General features: G+C 37.7%; 1 protein-coding gene across 1 annotated transcript in view; it reads right to left on the minus strand.

Annotated features, from left to right (window-relative positions):
* Positions 1-1,622: 1,622 nt before the first annotated feature.
* IL13RA1 (interleukin 13 receptor subunit alpha 1) overlaps positions 1,623-18,543 on the minus strand; it is a 65,091-nt gene continuing 48,170 nt past the window's right edge. The window contains exons 9-11 of the mRNA XM_037146005.2: positions 18,235-18,331; positions 15,521-15,605; positions 1,623-4,250 (exon numbers count right to left, since the gene is read on the minus strand). Of these exons, the coding sequence (XP_037001900.2) occupies positions 4,158-4,250; positions 15,521-15,605; positions 18,235-18,331 (275 nt within the window). The 3' untranslated portion in view covers positions 1,623-4,157. The remainder of the gene's footprint in view (positions 4,251-15,520; positions 15,606-18,234; positions 18,332-18,543) is intronic.

An 18,543-nucleotide genomic window follows, 5' to 3' on the forward strand; every position in this document is an offset into this window, starting at 1 on the left:
TAAGTAATTTAAATTCTCAGTCTTCCAGTTGATAAATGATAATGTGAAATGTTTCTTCTTTAGGTAGTTGCCTCTTTAGGACAAATACATCACTGGCTGTATTATATAAGCTCTAAAGTTGGGGTGACTTGTTTTCTAATTGTGTCTCAATCAATTACTGGCTGTGTGATCTTGTACACATAGACCAATCATCTTATGTCTGCTTTTTCACCTATAAAATGAGGATAATAATGTAACCTATCCCCTGGCACTCACATGAGGATTTAGTGAAATAACACATGTAATGGCACACAGTGGTTACTCAATAACTATTAATCTTCTCTTTTTATGTAATTGTCTATATAATCAATGTTGAAAACTAGAAGTGAAATATGTTCCTATTGCTATTGCTGATAAACTCAAAGCATGGCCATTAGGAAACAGGCCAAAGAACCTTCAGAAAGAAATCATTTGGGGGTTGATATCAAAAATAGCTAGCACATCCAAAAGTCAGTAAAACTCCTCCCTTGAAGTAAAAGCATGCCAAGATTTAGCTACAGTATTTACCCAAACAATTTTTTTGCTTGATCTAATCATTAGGGTTTAAAAGAGGTTCTGGAAATCAATGTGCTTAGATCATGCTGGCTCCTTTCCCTCTGAGATGAGGTGACTATGTGTGTGGATACAGGAATTTGTTTTCCATAGACCTCATACAGACATACAACCCCAAGGGCCTTCAGTTAAATGTTTTCTATTATACTACTCAGTGTTTTGATATATCAAGAATCAAAAGTTTCCACTCTGGCTGGTGTAGCTCAATGGATTGAGCATGGGCTGCAAACCAAATGGCTGCAGGTTCAATTCTCAGTCAGGGCACATGCCTGGGCCAGGTCCCCAGTGGGGGCCACGTGAGAGGCAACCACACATTGATGTTTCTGTCTCTCTCTTTCTCCCTCCCTTCCCCTCTCTAAAAATAAATAAAATCTTTTAAAAAAGAATTTAAAAATTATGTTAAAAAACAAAACTATACTTACCTGGAAGTAGATTTCCAGAATCTTCTTGGATCATTCAAGATAGTTAATAGGACTAACCTAACCAAGATCAAAACCCCCTGCATATATCCTGGGTCTGGATCCTGTGAAGACTCAGCCTATGACAAATGTGGTCTGGCTCAACCCAAATGAGAAAAACCCTCTGTGGTATTCAAAGCATTTTGCTGTTATAGAAAATATGAAACTATATCACTTTCTTTTAAGAGGATAGCTATTGAGAACTGATTTTGTTAGTCTCAAATCTAACTTGGTAATGTGATGAATTTATAACTAGGGGGTGCCCCTTCATGTATAACATGACAGCTTCCTTAAATATATTGCACTCTATTTTAAGCTGAATATTAGAAAGCACCAGTTTTCCATTTCCCTTATCAACATATCTACAATTTATCAAATGCTTACATTCCTTAGTGCATGCCTTATCAGGAAACACAGCCATACGGAGAACAGCTGGGAAGCTTATGATAAATGAGTATAAGATAAAATAGCTACCTTGGAATTTTTCACATTTATTTTTTTAACTCCAATTTTTTATGCCACCCACCCCTAACAATACTTCCCCCAAAATAATACTAAAGGAAAACATTTGGGTGACATATAAAAAGGCAATATTTATTTTATTCAAACTTTCTTATAAGAAGTTAAACACAATGATCCCTAGTTGAAGTTATTACCAAAAATGTTAATATTGTTTCACATATCCCTTTAGTGCCCAGATGAAGAAAACACTTATCTCAATGCAAGAATAAGAATAAAAATTCTTACAGTAGGTTTACTTAAGTATACGGAGAAAACAATCTGTATTATGTTAGACATAAAATAGTAAATGAATGTACTACTTTCCTACAGGTGATGATAATCCCACTGATGTACGGGGGGTGGGGGTGGGCCGGGGAGTAGGTTAGCAGTTGTGAGTACGTGAAACACAGTTTATTCTTGTATTATTATTTATTTATTATTGTATTATTTTCCATATGAACAACTGTAAACCTACTTTCACTACACCTAGTATTAAAGTCTCCAAGAGCTCCCAAGACCTGGGGATCACTTTTCAACAATTATAAAACTGCCATAGCTAGCAACTCGCATAACTCACTGCCCCCTTTTCCCTCAACTATTTTACTACTAAAAGAGAATGGGAACAAAATACAATTTCTACAATCCCAGGATACTTGATAGTCAGCATCTGATGCTTGGGTAAATAGAATATCAAAGCACCCACACCAATACTATCTGAATAGGGTAACAGGAAAAATGGCTTTGGGTGAGGTATTTCAGTGTTTTACTTCCCAGAATTATAAAAGACCTGGCTAGGAAGGAATCTCATTCCTAAAAAGGAAAAGTAAGTATGTTTTTTTACACAACAGTAGAACAAAGTGGAACATTCATGCCTGTCTCCCACCCTCAATGTGACCTCACAAATAAAAGCACAGGGAGGGAACACCTTGGCATCTACTCTTGCTCTGGACACCAATTTTCTCAGAAAAGCCAGGGACACTGCACTCCTCCTCTGCAGTACAAGCAGGTTGCCACTTTTCCCCAAACCTGTGAAGAGCAGAGATCTCTGATCTCCCATCCCCTAACAGCAGGAATTACAAGTAGTGTCACTTGATTAATACAAAGGGGTGAATGTTTGGAGAACGGGTGATACAAATTTGTCAAGTTCCTACCTGTAATCTGACTCTATGTGTGTAAGGAGAGAAACATGGGGTGTGGGTGAGGGCACTATCATTTCCATACTACTTTAAATTTGGAGTAAGTAGGAGTAGAGGGAATATATATGTTGTGGAGATGAGTGAGAATGGAACCCTAACATATGCAAAAAAATGCATACAAATGTTGGAGCCTTGGATGCTGGCTATCTATATAAGTCATAAAACCTACTAATAACTTTGTGACAGTAAGGAAAAAGAGGTAAATAAAACTATTCTTTTTTACCAAGCAAATAGCAAAATTCTAAGTGAAGATAATATCTCCTTTCTGTTTAGAAAATATGTAGAGAAACAGTAAATGCTGAAAACCTTCAAATAAATGCAGACACATAGAAGTTACAAAATATGCAAAGACTTGTCACTGTCTCTCAGTCTACTCACAATTTACCTGAGCTGCAAATTACTCCCTGCTCCTCTAGGTGTTCTGAGTAGATTTTTATTGTAATATCTATTGAAAGGTGAAAGACTACAATGAGGGAAAAGGCAAAGGGGAAATCAGGTGTGGGAATGAGGGAGTTGAAAGGTGTGGAAAATGACTGGTGAAAAAAAAGAAAGTGGTTAAGAACTGAGGAGTCCCAACCAGAGTGTCCACCTTTTAAGGGAGATGCCTCACCCCTGGGGGCCTAGAACAGTCTGGACATATAGAAAATACTTGATTTGAATAGAGGAGGTGAAAAAAAACAATATATTATTATAGAATGCAGTGGTTCAAACTCTAATACCCAATAAGTCATTCTGTCTCTGCTGCCTTTAAAAGCCTGCAATGGCTTTGAAAGGTCCCAATAACAGAAGCTGCCTCTGCTTTGTCTGTAGGTGTCATCATGGACAACCAATACTGATGTCTGGCCCTTTCAAAGCAGAGGAAAATGTTGCCAAAGGGACAATGATTTCAGCCTTTTAAGTTTTAATAGCTACAGACATTACTTACTGGGATCCCAAACAATGGATAACAATTTTTTTTTTCAATTCTGTTTGCTAGATCTTCTCTGTGACTCGTTTGTCATTAACAGTTGCACCCAAAAATGAGTTCCCCCACAAATAAAATTTGTTGGTATTGTTTGACACAGATGATACAAAGCAGACATAGATCCATCCCTCAGGCTGCTGTCACAATTCTTGATGAGATCAGTTCTACTGTCTTCATCACTTTTTGCTTTGTCTCCTAGTTTGTAACCTTCACAAAAGATGCCTGCTTTTATAATTCAGTGAGAATAATTCCACTTTCTTCTCCAAAGGGCCAATTATTTTTAGTTTTTCGGTGCACAACAACATAAAAATCTGTGGCTCTTAGGAGCTGCCTGTTTTTAAATAGTCCAGTAGTTTTGGTTTCCATTTAACAAGTTCCCAGAGAACAAGTGGAGAATGGGAAGAATCTTCACAAAGTCACGATGAGGGTTAAAATAAATTATCCCTATCACTGAGAGGTTCTCTTCAGGTTTTCTATCAACACTACAGAGTCAGTTTCTTCTTTGGTTTGTTTCTCATAGATGTCATACTTCTTCCAGTGCTGGGAAAAAAGGAGAAAACATATACATGATGACTTTTCTAAATCATGTTCTTTCCCTGAGTACTCAAAGCCAATGCTTATTTTTAGCTTTGCGTGCATGGAACTACCAGGCTGTTATGTGTTTTTTTTTAACCAAAGAATCTTCTATTTGAACAAGTAATTAAACAAAACAATCAGGAATTAACGTTAAAGAGGGAAAAAGCATGGGATTTTTATGTGACACTGAATGGCTATCATAAAAGATATACAAATCTGGACAGCTCCAAAATTAGAAACAAAGACGTCTGAAGAATAAAAGAGTGGCATACTTTTCTTACTTCAATTATTGTGACCTTTATTTTCTTACCATTCAAATTTGACCATTGTTCCAGAGATATAATAGGTTCAAAAGGTCAGCCAGCATTTTAGTAAATGGCAATATGAAATGTCCCAAAAGTCTTAGTGCAGTGAAAAGTTTTGAAAGACCCTGTATTAACAGTTCCATGTAACACCATTTGCTAGAACAGGGAATTATGCATAAGTTAAGCTCATCCTGAACTCAATTTAAGTGTATCTCTTATAGTAAAAGCCAACAACCTGGTCCTTGCCATCTTTACTTACAAATCAAGGGAAAGGATAAAACCTGAGCTCAGTCCCCTCATCTGCACAAGAAAGTTGTTAGATTAAACCAAGTTCTAGCAAACTATGGTCTAAGGGCCAAAGCCCATAGGCCACTTGTTTTTGTTCATAAAGTTTTACTGGAACACAGACACACACCCACTTATTTCTGTATGGTCTATGGCTGATTTCATGCTACAATAGCAGAGTTGAGTTGCTGTGCCAGAAAATAACCTCAGAAATGAAGACTAAGCTAGAAGGAATACAAGAGCAAATAAACACAAAAGATAATACCTTAAAAGAAACAGAAGAAAAAAGAACTTTTTTAAATAAAAAAAGAAATGAAGGTGATAAAAAGTATTCAAGAGGATACGGCAAATATCTAGAAAAAGAAAACCAGAGAACAGTATAACTAAAATCTGTAAGTGAAGAAAATTTTACTGAACATTTTTTTAAAACTCTGAAACTATATACTGAAAGGGCACAACAAATTCTTGGAAAACTAACCCAGGATGACCAACAACATTAAGACATATTCTAGTAAAATTACTGAACTTTGAAAAAAATATTTTTTAAAAAGATCCTATTTATTTTTAGAGAAAGGGGGAGGGAGGGAGAAAGAGGAGAGGAACATCAATGTGAGAGAGAAACATCAATTGATCACATCTCATAGGTGCCCTGACCAGGGATAGAACCTGCAATCCAGGCAATATGCCCTGAACTGGCAATCAAACCAGAGACCTCTCACTTTGTGAGATGATGCTCAACCAACTGAGCCGCACCAGTCAAGGTGGGAAAAAAATCTTTTATCAGGTGAAAAACACCAAGTGTTTTAATACAGAAAGAAAATTATGTTGTCAGCAGACTTTGGCAACATGTTATGCCAGAAGAAAATGGAGGACACATTTAAGATACCCAACACAAGAATGTATGAACCACAGATTTTATATCTAGCTAAAATGATTTATAATTATTAGTAGAGCAGACTCCATCAATGCATAAACATTTTAGGGAATGTTGGTCCCATGAATCCTTCCTTAGAAAACTTTTAGAGCTTCAAACAACCAAAATTACTAGAGTGACATAAAGACATCTAGTAAGCATCAAAACATACCCACACAGATGAGGGCTATAAGGGACATAATATAATATATAATGGCCTTCTGCACTGACAGTGTAGATACTGAACAACTTTTAAAATTGGGAGAGAATGGGGGAGAATGAAATGGAAAAAATATTCTTTTTAATAATCATTAAAAATTACTTTATAAGTTGTCCAAAGTTCACAAATTCTTTTAGTTTCACCTATTTGTTTCCCACCTGTTAAATCTAAATAAAATGAAATATGAGCATTTAATTAAAACATTTGTGGCATAGAGAATCAGGATGCCTGGGTGCAGATCCCAGCTCTGATACTTGTTGGTTAAGTTTGGATCCTACCACTGCTATGTACTAGAAATATTACACATAATTCCCTGGTGCCTCATTTTCTTCATCTGTATAACTGAGATAATAACTACTGCAGAAGGGGACCAATTAATGAGTAAGGTGCCTCAAAAAGTGTTTGATACATAGTAAAAGTTCAGTAAGCATGAACTATTATCATTATTGTTGGTATTGCTATTATTCCATCTACCAATAAAAAGTATTTTCATTTCCTTTTTTTCAAAACATTTTATGTATCCATTTTTAGACAGAGGGGACGGGAGAAAGAGAGGCAGAGAAACATCAATGTTTCTTGCTTCTCACACACCCCCAACTGGAGACCTGGCCCACAACCCAGGCATGTGCCCTGACTGGGAATCAAACCAGCAACCTTCTGATTCGCAGGCCAGCACTCAATTCACTTTAGCCATACCAGCCAGGGCCAGTATTTTCCTTTCTCTATGTTGTTCACCTAACATTAAATATGGTTATGTCTGAGTGGTAGGATTAAGAGTGACTTTATTTTTATCTTTTGATTATTTGTATTCCTAATTCATCTATAATAAATATGTATTAATTTAAAAGAAAATGTTTTAATTTTTAAAAATACACCCTAAAGTGCTCACTTCAGCTGCACATATACTAAAAATACACCTTAAGCATTATACTTTCATTGGTTTTTGGTCATGAGACCCAGTGCTTAGCTGTGTTGGATAGGAATAAAGCGATCTGTTTCAATGAGGTGAACACTGCAGCAGAAAAGGCTTCTGAGGATACATTCATTTTTTCAGTTGTCTTGCTTCATTTCTGAAACTTGGATTACTCTAATTTTTACTCATCATTGGCATCATGGCCTTTTCCTGAACACTGCTTCTATGACTAGGGCATGTAAGGTAAAAGGAACAAATGGAAAGGCTCTGACCTATTCTTCAATTTCGTAAATTGTATGTCAGTCTAATTTTAAAATCACTCATAGAAAAAATAAATCCACAAAATTACCATTTCACAATTCAATTCTCACATTCCTGGTTTTTTAAAACAAGGTAATCAACAATAGAATAGGGGCCAAAGATGAAAAATACCATAGATGAAAAAAATCAGTGGTTAGGAAGCTAACACTACTGACTTTAGGTGCAAGTAATCTAATCCTAGAAAAATAGTGTGTTATACAGGCTTTTATATTTTAAAGAAATAAACAAATCTCATAGTATAATGGAATATCAATTCCCAATTGAAGAGTACTTTCAAGATTTGGTTATTTCCCACAGCAAATTTTCCATAGAGGTTAAGTGGGTTTCATGGACCTAAGCACCATACAAAACACTGGCCTTCTGTATACAAGTCAACTGATTACATGCCCCAGTCTTCATCAGATCAACATTCACAGTAGGAAGTTGTACAATATAAATTGAAGGTCCCCATGACTTAAAATCATTGTAGCTTCAAAAAGAACTGTTGACTGTGGTGTGGAGGGGGCTAATTTGGTACCATTTGATATGACTAATAATCCAACCCTTCACTTTAAAAACTGAGGTAAAGAATAAAACATGTTTCCTGCCTTTCTAGCCAAAACTTAATTTCAGAAACAAAGAGTCCAGTTGATGACTGGAAGCAGCACTTTATACAAAAGTGCCAGCTTATAAATGTAGATTAAATAATAGATGAGAAAAATCATCATTACACAACCTCTAATGAAATTAGTGATTCAACTGGCATAAAAACATTAACTGAAGAATTGACAGGGTGCTTACATAACATCACACAAATTATCATCAGGTGGCAAGGGGGAAATAAGTTTAGATGGCAGGAGGGGTCAATCTTAGCCTCATTAATGGTGGGACAACTGGACAATATCTGTCTCTTGACAATTGGGACATTTGGGAAAAGTTTAAATATGGACTAAGTATTAGATGATATGAAGAGATGAATAACTCTTAAAGTGTGACCATGCTAGTTTTACCATACAAGATAGCATTCTTAGTTTTTAAAGAGATATACTGAACTTTAAAAAATCATCAATTGTTGAAGTCAACTCCAATTTATAAAGCTGCTTTCCAATTAGGAATGCAAAACTGGCACAGTACTGAAAATATATTTGGTCTCCAAGAAGCAGGGAAACAATAAATAAATATTTTGTGATGAAAAATAAACACAGATGTAAAGGAAAAGCAATACCTTGTGTGCCCCCCTCTCCCAATATGGCCAGCAGCCCAATTACTCACAGAGAAAAGGCAAACAGCAAAGGAACAGAAAGAAATGCTGGCAGCCAAAATGTTGCTACAGTGATGAACAAAACACTTCAAAACACTAGAAACCTTAAGAAAAACTATGCAGAAGATTCAATTTATTTGTGACCACACCTAAATAAGCCTTTAAAGAAACACTATTGGTGTTTAAAAAGGACATAGATTATTTCTTTGGATTATGAGTCAGTAATGGGCTATAATGGCTTCTCATTTAGGTTCTACAATTATTTCTCTATGTACTAGTCCTTCAGAAATTTCTCTGTAAGCCCCAATGTCCCCATCTTTCAAATGAGGAGGCAGGACTAGAATCTAGAGTTTTGGAAGTTTATAATTAAAGAAATGTAATTAACCATGTAAACCTCCACCTTATTACATGACTCTAGGGCCACGTTCATTCTGTAATTTGATGATTCTAGAAATAAGAGGATCGCTGCCATGTAGAGAAAGAAGATTTCTCATTTGGTTAAAAAGGAAACATGAAAATTTGTTCTATTACCCTATCCCCACTCTGGTATTTTTATTATACTTTCAGTATTCTAAAATAGATTTTAGTTATTTATTTTTAGAGAGAGGGGAAAGGAGGGAGAAAGAGAGGGAGATAAACATCAATGTGTGGTTGCCTCTCACACACCCCCTACTGGGGACCTGGCCCACAACCAAGGCTAATGCCCTGACTGGGAATGGAACCGGTGACTCTTTGCTTCTCAGGCTTGTGCTCAATCCACTGAGCCACACCAACCAGGGCTATTATACTTTTAGTTTTAAACACTGATTTTATTTAATGGTCTGCAACCATCACAAACAAAAACATCAAATGCTTTTCGTGGTCCATCTTGTTAGTGTATCCGCCTCACCAAATTATACCATTATCTAACTCACGGTGACAATGTATTATCCTCTAGACAGCAAACTGAAAAAAAGCAATTTTCCCTTTTCTGAGAAAGATAATTGATCTGATTTTCCTGTCAGTGTTACCATCATTCATTCCATCATCCAGGCTTGAAATCCTGATTTTTTTCTTTTACTTTCTCCCCACCTTTCATGACCCACACACAGTCATCAAGTCTAATGAGTTTCCTTCAATGTCTCTTGCATCAATTCCCTCTGCTACCACCCTGGTTCAAGTCCCTATCACCTCTCAGATTTGGATGAGGTACAATATTCTCTGTTCCCTTAATAACTTATGAAGGGCTTCTTTTTATCATAAAAGTAACACATGCTCACTATAGGCAATTTGGAAATTTCATACAAGTAGAGACAGAATGATATCAATTATCCAATGGGCCCAGAGACGATCCTTTTGACCCATTTCCAACCATTCATTGTTCTGCATAAACATTAATTCATTTAAAAAAATTTTCTTTAGTTATTTTTCAAGTACATTTTTGTCTATTTCTCCCATCCCAGCCCCCCCCCGCCTTGTGCTCCCCACTTCCCTCCCATTTCCTCCCCCCTAGTCCTTATCCCTGTGTCTTTCATACTTGTTCCTCAAAATCCCTCCCCTTTTCCCCCCTTAAATTCCCTTCCCTCTCCCCTCTGGCCTAATTTTTTTTATTAGGATTATAGCCCTGATTGGTGTGGCTCAGTGGGTTGGGCCATGTCATCCTGGTAACCGAAAGGTCGCTGGTTCAGTTCCCAGTCAGGGCACATGCCTGGGTTGCAGGTTCAGTCCTGGGTTGGAGCACCTTTGAGATGCAACTGATTGATGTTTCTCTAGCACATCAATGTTTCTCTCTCTTTCTCCCTCCCCTGTCTCTAAGAAACAAATACAACATTTTTTTTAAAAAATTAGGATTATAATACACTATACATTTGTGATACATTACTTTTATATCATGAATGTTTTACTATGACATTAAATATTTTGAAAACCTAACTTCTTAAAAACTACTTTCAGTTGTTGATGTTTCATGGTTTCTAATTCTTCAGGTTAAAAACAAATGTTGCATTGACCATCCTTGTGCCATTGTTATTCCCTTAAAATAGATCTTTAAATGTATAATTACAAGATCAAAGATTCTTGCTACAATTTACCATGTTGCTCTCCAGCAAGAATATATACCATTTTACAGACCCCTAGCAGTGCACAAAAAGTGCCAGCTCCTCACCCACTTGTTAACACAGCATATTATCATTTTTTGAAATTATTAGGCTGGAAATTTGTATCTCATCAATGCTTTGGTTGGCATGCCTTGTGTGTATTAGTGAGTCCAAATGTGTTTTCACAGATATTGGGCATTTGTGTTATGGCACTTTGACTGGTCTTCATTCTGCTAAGAGGGGTAGTAAACTTCAAATGCCTTTAGGGGTCTGAAACCACACTGGGAATTGGGAATAGTAGGGCCTGAGATGAACTGCACAGTTCAAAATTCCAAAAGTGAAAAATTCCAACTCAAATTTCCAAAGTGAAAAAATTAAATACACCATGCTGCCCAAATAAATCACCTATGGGGCAAATTCATGACTAGGTTCCCAGTTTGCTACAAGCTAGTGCCTCCCCTCCTTAATTAGAATTTAATCTCCCCTCCTATTGTCAGAATGGCATTCCTATTATTTTCCTATATAAATTCAGCCATACTGTGATCTTTTTGTCAGAATTCCTCTCTCCCAACTTTCTATTTCTGTCATACAGAAGTCTTCAAAGGGAGTAAGGTGCTTGAGGTGTGCATTCTCTCTTACAAAAGTGATTACAGCATAGTGGAAAGAAAGAATTCTAGAATCAGATAGTCCTGTGTCAAATCCCATGTAACCACCTACTAGCCTTGCTGATGCTCCATTTCCTCATTTTTAAAATGGTACTAACAGCCCCCGCTGGTGTGGCTCAGTAGATTGAGTGTTAGCCTTCAAACCAAAGGGCTGACAGTTCAATTCCCAAGCAGGGTACATGCCTGAGTTGTGGGCCAGGTCTCCAGTTGGGGGCGCATGAGAGGCAACCACACATTGATGTTTCCATTTCCCTCCTTTCCCCTTTCTCTAAAAATAAATAAATAGACATCCGGACAAAACATCCAGCCAAAATAGAGGCATAATTTGATACACTTTGCTTTCTTGCACAACCAACAGAGGATAACAGCAAATTTAAACACAAAAAACAACCACAACTGCCAGAAAACCAAATTGTATGGAAGTCCCAACAACCAAGGAGTTAAGGAAGAAACATACATCCAGACCAGTAGAAGGGAGAGAGACAGGCAGCCAGTGGGGAGAGAATGTGCTACAAGATGATAGGCTCCAGCACAGTGAAATAAATTCTTAAAACTTCTGGCTGTAAAAATCTGTGGGGGTTCAGAAGCGGGAGAAAATCTCAGCCTTACAGGAGAGTTCATTGGAGAGACCCACAGGGTCCTAGAACATATGCAAGCCCACCAGCCAGGGAATCAGCACCAGAAGGGCCCAACTTGCTTGTGGGTAGTGGGGGAAGTGACTGAAAATGGGGTGAGAGCCAAGCAAGCACCATTGTTCCCTCTCTGACCCCTCCTCCACATACAGCATCACAACACAGTGAACTGGGTTGCTCTACTCTGGCAAATACCTAAGGCTCCACCCCTTACAAAGAAACAGCTATGCTGAGACAAAAAAAAAATATGGCCCTAATGGTCAAAACTCCACAAAAAAGGACTAAGTGATGAAGAGATAACCAACCTATCAGATCCAGAGTTCAAAACACTGGTAATCAGGATGCTCACAGAAATGGTGGAGTGTAGTCACAAAATAGAGAAAAAAGTGAAGGCTATGCAAAGTGAAATAAGGAAAAATATATGGGGAACCAACAGTGACAGGAAGGAAACTGGGACTCAAAGCAATGATTTGGAGCAGAAGGAAGAAATAAACATTCAACCAGAACAGAATGAAAAATAATAATTCAAAAAAATGACAAGAGGCTTAGGCACCTCTGGGACAACTTTAAAGGTCCCAACATCTGAATCATAGGGGTGCCAGAAGGAGAAGAGGAAGAGCAAGAAATTGAAAACTTATTGGAAAACATAATGAAGGAGAACTTTCTCAATCTGGCAAAGGAAATAGACTTCCAGGAAGTCCAGGAAGCTCAGAGTCCCAAAGAAGTTGGACCCAAGAAGGAACACGCCAAGGCATATCATAGTTACATTAACCAAGATTAAAATGAAGGAAAGAATTCTAGAAGCAGCAAGAGATAAGGGGACAGTCACCTACAAAGGAGTTCCCATCAGACTATCAGCTGATTTCTCAAAAGAAACCTTGCAGGCAAGAAGGGGCTAGAAAGAGGTATTGCAAGTCATGAAAGGCAAGGACATCCATCCAAGATTAGTCTATCCAGCAAAGCTTTCATTTGGAATGGAAGGCCAGATAAAATGCTTCCCAGATAAGGTGAAGTTCAAGGAGCCCATTGTCACCAAGTCCTTATTATATGATATGTTAAAAGGACTCATCTAAGAAATAGAAGATCAAAAACTATGAATGGTAAAATGACAACAAGCTCACAACTATCAACAACTGAACCTAAGGAAAAAAAACCTAAAGCAAACTAAGTAAACAACTAGAACAGAAGAGAACCACAGAAATGGAGATCAAATGGAGGGTTATCAGCAGGGGGAATGGGGAAGAAGGTACAGGGACTAAGAAGTATAAATGGCAGGTACAAAATAGAGAGGGGGAGGTTAAGAATAGTGTGGGAAATGGAGAAGTCAAAGAACTTATACGTATGACCCGCAGACATGAACTAAGTGTGGGGGGGGTGGAATGCTGGTGGGGGTAGGGGTGCAGGGTGAAGGGGGATAAAAAGGAGAAAAGAATGGGACAACTGTAATAGCATAATCAATTAAAATATTCTTTAAAAATGAAAATAAATAGCCCTGGCTGGTGTAGCTCAGCAGACTGAGCACGGGCTGCAAATCAAAGGGTCACTGGTTTGATTCCCAGTCAGAGCACATGCCTGGGTTGTAGGCTACATCCCCGGTGGGGGCCACATGAGAGACAACCACACATTGATGTTTCTCTCCCTGTCTTTTTCCCTCCCTTCCCTTCTCTCTAAAAATAAATAAAATAATTAATTAATTAAAAGAAATTAAAAATTAAAGAAATAAAATCTTTTAAACAATTTTTTAAATGGTACTAACAGCACTTACACCACAGGGTGTTTGTTCGCATTCCAGTAAGGGAATATCAGAAAAGCACTTAGTACACTGCCTGGAACATAGTAGACTTTTAAGAGATGGTTGGAGTTGTTATTAGAGTACTTGCACAATTCCCAACCTCCAGGATCTATCACAGTAGCTGGTGAAATGAAGAAAGAGATGGGGGAGTAATCTGAAGGCAAATATCTGTAACAGTGATTTTCAAAATCTGGTCTACATACTATCTTCCCAGGACTGGAATCATCTGTGGGCCCTTGGCAAATATGCAAACTCTTGGGGTCCATCCCAGACTTGCTAAATCAGAATTTCTAGAGCTAGGACCCAGGATTCTACATTGTTGCAAATACCCTAGGTGACTGTAACTCAACTAAAGTTGAAGCACCACTGGTTGCCATATTCACCTCAGTTACTGTGTGCAATCTCTTCCTCAGATAGCTGACTTCTGGACCTACCTCAACCTACCTGCCTGGTAGTGCCCTGTCCCTCAGGGTCTGGCAAAGGTATCCACTGTCTGCCAGCATTATTTGGTGTAAAAGTGATCCACATGAAGTATCCTTAGGTAGCATGTCAGCCTCCCTGCCTTACTTCCCTAGTTACATATCATCACTGCCACTGTGAATCACTCATTATTACAAAAATTGTTTGGAGACTAAAGATAAATGGAAAGTATTATCACTAGTAATATGAATCACTAACACTTACTAAGGATCTATAATATGCCAGGCACACTAAGTGGTTTTCATGCATGAAATAAATTTAATCCATTTAATGATGCTATGAGGCAAGTGTTATTATTACCTCTTGCTTACAAATGGGAAAACTGAGGTACAGAAGGTTAAGGAAATTAGTTCAGGTCAAAGAGATGGTAAATGACACAGCAGAGACTGGAATCCAGACAATCTGACTCCAGAGCCCAGGCTATTATCTACTGCTAAACTACTTCCCTCAATTAACTGCCCTATGCCTCATATTAATAATTTTAGATTATAAAATAACATTGATATTCATTTATTTAATGTCTTCATTGCTTTATTTGGGTGAACGTATTGATTACAGAAACTTCAAATTCCTTTGTTCCCATAAGGTTTTAGGTTTCCCAGCTACAGATTCTAACATCAGAGTTTGTAACAAACTAACTGTAACAGTTGGGGTGGGCTTGCTTTACTTCCATGCATTCAGAGGCCAGGTTTCCAGGCAATAACATGAGCAAAATCTATTTAAATTATTTACCTATCTTTATAGCTCCTCAAATCAAGCTGTAAAATTATTCCAAGAGTCAAAAGCCTTGCCTATTGGGCTAGTTTCATAACAGAGGCCCTTCCCCCACATGTTTGGATCGAATACGTCCCCCACCCCAGAGAGAGAATGAAGCCAAGTGCTATGATAAAGTATTCTGGAGATTTCTTAAATGTTATGCTTGGACTGAGATACATTTCCAATCAGTTCTTCTTCAATGTTTTAGATAAAATGTAGTTCCAAATAACCAATTTTGGAGGGTGATTCTGACACATGCTACAACATGGATGAACCTTGAAAACATTATGCTAAGTGAAAGAAGGCAGACACAAAAGGGCACACATATTGAAGGATTTCACTTACATGAGGTACCTAAATTAGGCAAATTCAGAGAGACAGAAAGTAGAATAGAGGTTACCAGGGGCTGAGGGTTATTGTTTAATGGGCCTAGTTTCTGTTTGGGAAGATGAAAAGTTCTGGAAATAGTGATGATCTTTGCATGACATCACAGATGTACTAAATGCCATTAAACTGCACCCTTAAAATGGTTAAAATGGTAAATTTTATGGTATGTATATTTTACCAAACTTAAAATAAATGCCATAGTTTCAAAAAATATAAACCCAACTTGGAATCTCATGGAGTCAGTGCTTACCAGGGTATCGTCATTCTGGTCTCCAAACATTTCTTTAAAAATCTTGCCAGGATCAGGAATTGGAGGGAATATAATGATCTTGAGCCTTTAAGAAAATAAAAACATTTTAAATCAAATCTTTCACGTCATAGAACATCACACTTAAAAACACCCATGTTAAAAGAAGGCTTGGAAAAAAGATATGGTAAAGAAGACATCTTTTGTGATAGAGCAGTTGTAAAAAAATCATTTTTTATTAAAAAGTTTTACTTACTGATTTTTTTAGAAAGAGAGGAAGGGAGAGAGAGAAAAAAGAGAAAACACAGATTTGTTGTTCCACTTATCTGTGCATTCATTGGTTGCTTCTTATATGAGCCCTCCCTGGAGATCTAACCCACAACCTTGGCTTTTTGGAACAATGCTCTAAGCAACTGAGCTACTTGGCCAGGGCAAGAAATTTCTAAAACAGGCCGAGAAATCAATGTCCAAAGAGAATGAAGTGTGGGTGGAGTAAAGGGACCTTCAGGATAAGCAGACTATCTATCGCCTACTATTTAAATTTTTTCCTTCTTTATTGAGATATAGTTGACAAATTTTAAAAGAGTACAAATGGGCCCTGATTAGCATGGCTCAGTTGGTTGGGTGTCGACACACAAAGTAAAAGGTCAATTCCCTATCAGGGCACAAGCCTGGGTTGTGGGTTTGGACCCCAGGTGGGATGCATACAAGAGGCAATATATTGATGTTTCTCTTCCCCATCGATGTCTCTCTGCCTCTCTTTTTACCTCCCTTCAACTCTCTCTAAAAGTAAATAAAACCTTTTTAAAACTGTACATATTTGAAGCCTATGTATAATGCGATGTTTGATATATATATATATATATATATATATATATATATATATATATATGCATTGTGAAATGATCGCCACAGTCAAACAAATTTACACATCCATCATTTCATGTAGCTATGCCTGTGTATGTGTGATACCCTACCATTTAATAATAATGCTTTAGTTACCATAGACCACATGGGAGCTTGCTGTTTAGGGCTTTAAAATCATTTACATGCCAAAGACTTCTAAAATTCTATCTCCAACCCAGACCTCTCTTAAACTCCAGATTCATGTATACAACTACCTACTTAACATTTCTACTTGGCTATCTAATAGGCATCTCAAATTTACTGTGTTCGAAACTGAAGTTCTCACCTTTATATTGAAACCAACTCTCCTCCCAAATTTCTCTACCATAGTAAATAGCTCCAGCATTCACTCAGTTTGCTGAAGCCAAAAATCTGTTATGTTTGAATCCTCAATTTCCCCTCCATATCCACAGAGAAGCAGCCAACAGCTGGTACTACTCTATCTTCAAAATATATCTCACATCAGACCAGTTCTTACTACCTCCATTGCCAACCACCTAGCCTAGGCTACTCTCATCTTTCCTTTCAAACACTGCAATACCTCCTAAACTAATCTGCCTGCTTCCATTCGTGCCTATTTTTCACTGAGCAACTATAGTGATCTTTTGTGGCAGTAAATCAGATCATGTCCCTCCCCTGCTTAAAACTTACCAATGTTTCCCCCTTATGCTTAGGATAAAAGCTCAATCCCTGCCATGGCCTACATGATCCAGCCCTGCCAATCTCTCCAGCCTCATCTCCTGTCACTTTCTCCTTGCACACTCTACTCCAACAAGACACATGAAGTTCATCCCCGCCTTGGAGGCTTTGCACTTAGTGTTCCCTTGGCCTAGAATACTCTTTCTCTGAATATGTATGTAGCCTTTATCCCTTACCCACAGAACTTTATACTCACTAAGTGAAGTTGTAGTATTTATTATTTCTTTTATATATATGTATATCCATCCCACCAAAATATAGATAGAGACTTTGTACTGTTCACTGCTGTCACGCCAGCAATGAAGATGGTGACTACATGCCTACACAGATAGGCATTCAATAAATATGTGTATTTACTGAAGGAGCATAGAATAGCACCAGAGTGCTATTGTACCTACCATAGTCCCTATGGTAAAATAAAGAAAGGAAAACAGACCTGACTGGTATGGCTCAGTGGATTGAGCACTGACCTGTGTGCCAAAGAGTCACCTGTTTGATTCCCAGTCAGGGCACATGCCTGGGTCGCAGGCCAGGTCCCTAATAGGGGGTACCTGAGAGGCAACTACACATTGATGTTTCTCTCCCTCCCTTCCCCTGTCTAAAAATAAATAAATAAAATCTAAAAAAAAGAGGAAAACATTCTCAAGTTTTAATATATGGTATTAAATTTCTCAAATACCATATATTACAGACAACTTGGAGAAGCTCTCATTCCTGGGGCATTAAGTAGCAACCTGATCTGCATTCATACCAGACAGGTTATTTAATTAGTAATGGTCTCCATTTCTAAAACTTCATTCTAACAGCTATCAACTAAGTATCAATAAATTAGGCATTTAGAAGAGTAGAGCGAACACAGGTCTTACCAATAATTCTAAATACATGCAAAGGGAGCAGGCCTGAGCAGAGCCCTGGGAAACTAATCTAACACTTTCCTCACCAGAAAATGTGTATAATAATATTGCTTTGCCATGTCATAGTACCAAATGCCAGTTATAATCCAAATTCCTTTAACACACTGGGCAAACGTCAAACACCCACATGGAGTAATATAATAACCTTAGCAACTGGGCTAGCACAAAGTGTCAAGTTTGCCTCAGCAGCTGCCTTACCTTTTTAGATAAAGCAGGAGGACTGTGATTGCACCTGCAACGATGATCGGAATGATGAGTAACATGGTTGTGTAGAGTGTGGCATTGGTCTTGTTCCCTGGAAAATGAAAGCAAACAGAAAGATATGAGAAATAAAATCCTTTCAAAAATAAATTAAGCAACAGCTTTATTAGAGACTGGTGATATCACAGATATTTCTCCCCTCTACCTCAACCTATTTTTCAAAAGCCTTCAATTATTTTATCTTCTGTTATCTTAATACTGGGAGTGGGGGAGTCCTGCTCTAGTGTCTAAAATTCCACGAATCGA

Source organism: Artibeus jamaicensis, unplaced genomic scaffold, assembly GCF_021234435.1.
Source record: "Artibeus jamaicensis isolate MK-2021 breed Jamaican fruit bat unplaced genomic scaffold, CSHL_Jam_final scaffold_378, whole genome shotgun sequence".
NCBI classification, from domain to species: Eukaryota; Metazoa; Chordata; class Mammalia; order Chiroptera; family Phyllostomidae; genus Artibeus; species Artibeus jamaicensis.